At 44.9% G+C, this 5,273-nt stretch overlaps 1 protein-coding gene across 2 annotated transcripts in view; it reads right to left on the minus strand.

Annotated features, from left to right (window-relative positions):
- The window catches only part of LOC122676504 (prolylcarboxypeptidase), an 80,561-nt gene that overhangs the window by 75,230 nt on the left and 58 nt on the right, over positions 1-5,273 (minus strand). The window contains exons 1-2 of one of the 2 annotated variants that reach the window (XM_043875786.1): positions 4,720-4,858; positions 3,496-3,678 (exon numbers count right to left, since the gene is read on the minus strand). In XM_043875786.1, the coding sequence (XP_043731721.1) occupies positions 3,496-3,663 (168 nt within the window). In that variant the 5' untranslated portion in view covers positions 3,664-3,678; positions 4,720-4,858. Of the gene's footprint in view, positions 1-3,495; positions 3,679-4,719; positions 4,859-5,273 lie in introns of those variants that run through there. The other variant, XM_043875795.1, reaches the window with a different exon arrangement.

Genomic DNA, 5,273 nt, shown 5'->3' on the forward strand with positions numbered 1-5,273 from the left:
TACACACACACAGACACATACACCCTACTAATTGTTTCTCTAGAGATCCCTGACTAATACAGTAGATACTGATTTCTATTTTCACCAGTGAGGAAAGTAACAGCCTGAAAGGACCCATTCTCCTTCCCCATTACATCACACAGTAAAATGCCCTCAGGATTCACATTCAGATCTGAGAGACTAGGGTGGGAGTAAGAGGATTATGAGAACCATGGAAATCGAATAAACACAAGTCACTGCATCCCAAGGAGCCCTTTACAACACTCACATCACACATATGAGTGAATGAGTGAGTGAAAGTCACTTAGTCAAGTCCAACTCTTTGCAACCCTATGAACTATACAGTCCATGGAATTTTCCAGGCCAGAATACTGGAGTGGGTAGCCTTTCCCTTCTCCAGGGGATCTTCCCAACCCAGGGATCAAACCCAGGTGTGGATTCTTTACCAGCTGAGCTACTAGGAAAGCCCAAGAATACTAGAATGGGTAGCCTATCGCTTCTCCAGAGGATCTTCCTGACCCAGGAACTGAACTGGGGTCTCTGGCATTGCAGGTGGACTCTTTACCAGCTGGGCTATCAGGGAAGCCCTATCACACATACATGCAGAGCCTTTGATGTGCCCAAATGATGTGTTATCCTTTCTCTGGTCTTCTGATTCACTTATTTTTGATTTTAAAAAAAATCAAACATTCCTACTAAATCAGCATTTGAAGACTGTGAAAGAAAAGGAATTATAAATGGTAAAAAAAAAATGGAAGGAAAAGATTAAATAGATGATTTGTGTCAATTAAATGATGGTAGACCTTGTTTGGGCTTTCTTTGGGTAATCATCCATTCACTCCCTCAACAGATATTTATTTTGTACTTCATATTTTTATGGGCTTTTCTGGGTAATGGATAATGCTATCTAGCTGAGGAGACACAAAATAGTAAATGTGAAAAAAGTCCAACTAAAATCAAGAAAGTTTCACAGAAAAGGTGATATTTCAGCTGGGACAGAGGTACGCATTTAACTAGCAGAGAAGAAGGAGGTATTTCAGACAGAATTTCTGACACAGTAAATTTCAATTGAGTCTATGTTCTATGTTGCTAAAAGTGTATGTGTGGAGAAGGTGGAATGAGGTAGAGACCTATGGCAGGATATGAAGCTGAAAGACCAGCATGCAATGAGAAACAATATGAAGGACTTTGACCTTTATTCTGCAAGTAATCAGAGTTATGAAAGAGACCATTCATGGAGTTTGCATGAATATAAGGACAACTGGGAATAGCTTAGACAGATATAACAACAGATAAAGAAATCATTATAAAGTTGAATGAAAATTAAACCTTGAATAAAGACTAAGTCTTAAGTACAATAATAATGTTTATCATTAAAAGGTATGAAAGTAGTTCATGTGCTCTAACTAACAAAATTAAAGTTGAGTTTACACATACTTTTCAATCTCAACTAAAAATTTATGGTCCAGAAAAACTGGCAATTACTATGAAACCATTATTATGCAACAATTATTATACAACACATTAGTATATATGTGAAAGTCTTTCTCAAAACAGTGAAATAAAACTCAATTGGAGTTGATGTAAAGAAAATTATTATTATGGTAATAAATCTATTTGTGGAATCTGAGTCCTAAAATGTGAACTAAATATAAGCCAGAGGGCAAAACGTGGCTGAATAAAGCCAAACAGATCTTGTAAATCACCACAAATGGAAAAAGAGCTGGCCTTTTATATCTAAAGAGTGAATTGGTCAAGAAAGAAATTTACAATGTAGGAATATAAATTAGGACCTAAGAGATCATTCAATCTTTTCTACCTTTTCATTCTCCCTCTTTTCTGCTGATAGCTCTCTCACCATTCCTAAAAGGATTATAGATATCCATTCCAGTAGTTTCCCTTCAACTTAACTTTAGTTATGGAACTCTGCAAAATCCCAACATATAAAACAAATAAAAATATATAAACCTCAGGCTGAAAGAAGTCAGAGAGGGCGGGTTCTGGGGTATCCTAACTTGGTTTCCACATGGGCCTTCACCATCCCTCTGAGACAGCTCCCCCAAAAGCCTTAATTTTTTCAGTAAAATGTGAAACACATTGGTCCTTGTCCAAACCTCTCAATTTACAAATAAGGACACTGAAACCTACAGAGTTGCCTAAGAAAAAGATGTTTCCTAGTACTCCTGCTAAAACTAGAATGCTTTCTCTTCTTCATAATCTCTAAATTTCTGGGTTAAAAATGATTTCTTATTCTAGAAGTTCACGTCATCCCTCTATATCAAATTCCTATTCAAAATTCACATAAGTTAGTAACCATCAATTTACTAAGTATCTACTTGAGACCAAATACTTTGCTAGGGACATGTCATGAATTCTCATTTAACCACCACCAAATCCCCCAGAGGTCAAGAAATCAGGCTGAGAGAGGTATATGAAACTTCCCAAGGTCATAGAGCTAGTATTAATAGATTGGAATTCTGATCTAACTCCTAAAGCCAAACCTTAGACTCTTGTACTTCTAATCCCAACATTTCCCAAATCTTTCCCTATCTTCACATGCAAGCACGCACACATGCTCAATCTCCCAGTCGTGTTCAACTCTTTGAAACCCCATGGAATGTAGCCCGCCAGGCTCCTCTGTCCATGGGATTTCCCAGACAAGAATTTTGGGGTGGGTTGCCATTTCCTACTCCAGGGGATCTTCCCCCACCGAAGAATCAAACCCCCATCTCTTTTATCTCCTGCCTTGGCAGGCAGATTCTTTACCACTGGGAAGGTCATCTATCTTTTCATAGGCTCCCAGAAATACAGAACTGTAAGTGATATTGTCACTTCACAAAAGATGTACTTCTTCATCCAGGCTTCTCTGGGAATACCTACCTCATGCTTCAGCCAAGCACAAAGGCATTATGCCTACCTTAAACCTCTAAACTCAGACTTCAGAACTACAGAGATGCTGACCTTCACTCCCCACTCCAAATTTTGACAGACTCCTGCAACTTCCAGGGAAAGTTGAAAACTCTTAATAAAAGGGCTACAAAAGCAACAACTCTGAGTTGAGCATGAGACAACAGACTGGCATTTTTGATTGAAAAAATATTATATATTATCTGATAAGATATTAGAAATTTGAACTAAGGGGCTGCTTTGGGACAAAAGATGACTGTCACCGCAAAGTAGGCTCCAGAGCTGGTATTAAATAATTTCAATTTGGCGAGAGGTCAAAGGAATTTTAAGGCATCCTCTGCAAGCAGGAGTTGAAGTGACTGTGATGGTCAATCAGAGAAGGGAGTGTAGAGCCAGAACTGACAATAAATTATTGGTGACGGTAGGTGAGTTTAAACAGACTGAGACTTGGGGCCACCATCTGTAACATGTGAGTCAAAGGTCGGACAAGTCCTCAGCATCAGGGTTCTGCAATTTCGGATGAGCTCCGGTGCCTGAAAACCACAAAGCCCCAGTCCTCGCCACCCACTCCAGCCCTTTTGGCCTTACCTTCTGTTGGATGTAGCGAATCGAATACTTCAGGGTAATAGTGGGGCGGGATCTGAATCTGGTTGACCAGGGCAAGCTGCTAGGGGCCCTCAGTGACGGCGATACGGGGCTGGAGGCCCCAGGAGTTAGGAAAGCTAGGAGCAGGAGCAGGAGGGAGCGGCGCCCCATGGCTCAGGACCGTGGCTGCAGAGCGGGTAGAAGGGAGACAGGCAGATGCACGCCGCCCCGCCCAGCCCGCAGCTCCGCCCCCGAGACAGGCCCCTCCTTCCCCGGGGAAACCCCCTGCCACCCCGCCCCTCAGCATAGCCTCTCAAATTCGAATTGCCCAAGCCATTCCGACCCCTGTCCCAGTCCCACAGGGCGCCGCCAGATTTCATTTCCCTCTTGTACCGTCCCCTCTTTAGAGTTTACCTTTAGTCCCTTCCGACTCAAAGCCTGCCTTTATCATCCCAGGGCCCCTCCTATCTGACCTCTGAACCCCATTCTTAACTATATCACCCCCCCACAAACACTTTCCCCCCACCCTATATCCTCCCGTTTATCGTCACTGCCAAACCCTGCCCTGTCCACCTCTATTTCATCGCCACATCCTTGTCCTCCACAAACCCTACATAATAATAGCGTGTGCATGCGCGCGAACGTGCTAAGCCGCTTGAGTCGTGTCCAACTCTTTGCGACCCTACAGACGGTAGCCTGCCAGGCTCCTCTGTCCATGGGATTCTCCAGGTAAGAATACTCGAGTGAGTTGCCATGCCCTCCTCCAGGAGAATCTTCCCAACCCAAGGATCTAACCCAAGTCTCCCTCATTGCAGGCGGATTCTTCAGCGTCTGAGCCACCAGGGCAGCCCCGGGAAGGGCTACTGCCAACTAAAAATTAGTACTAGCCACCAGCTCTACAAGGACTAAATCACTCACTAGTCACTCAGCCCTGACAGTCAAAACAGCCTGAAAGGAGGAACTCAGGGTACAGATCTGCTCCTTCTGACTGGCAGCCGCACCTACCAATCCGTATTAATGTGTGCATATCCTGCCCTTTTCACTAAAAATCATATATACTACTAACCTTCCCCACTACCTCTTTGAAGCAGTTCCTCAGCGATATGGGAGACGCTGTCTCTAGGGTTATAGCCCTCATTTTGTCCTGCTACAGGTCACGATAGCACTGGGCTTAGTGGCAGACACTAACTCAATCATGGGTCGTGTATGACTGCTACCCTCACTTACAGCTGAGGACACTGAGGTGAGGAGAGGTGCCGGGACTTGCACTAAGTCACTCAGATAGGAAGCAGTGCAGCACGGCTTCCTGGCTCCTTTCCACCGCCACCTCCGGGTCAGCCTAATCACCTCCTGGGGCACTCTGGCGGTTGGTCACCCCTACACATGCGTGAAGCCCACGCAGTCCACTTCTCAACTGAGGTCGCCCCGGAATCCCACTAGGTCCCGGTCCCTGCTTCCGAGCTACACCCCCTTCCGTCTTCCGGCACCCAGCTTCGGATGCCGCCTTCCCATCTCCTTGGGGGCAGTCCCAGCCTCAGAGGGCGGAGTCCCCTTCGGTCTTCGCGACTCTCCCACCACCAACTTCCGCTTCTCCTTCCAGTCAGCCAGCTGAACGTCTGAGGGGCTCTCCCACCCACTACCACCCTTCCCGGGGTTCCTACGCCTAGCTGGCTCAACCCTGCCTCAAAATCAACTGTACAGACTGTACTGCTGCTCCATCATTTGGGAAAGGACACTTGCCAAACCCTCTCTGACAAAAATGGTCGTTCCCAAAAGCTCAC

Source organism: Cervus elaphus, chromosome 2 (assembly GCF_910594005.1).
Source record: "Cervus elaphus chromosome 2, mCerEla1.1, whole genome shotgun sequence".
Lineage (NCBI taxonomy): Eukaryota > Metazoa > Chordata > Mammalia > Artiodactyla > Cervidae > Cervus > Cervus elaphus.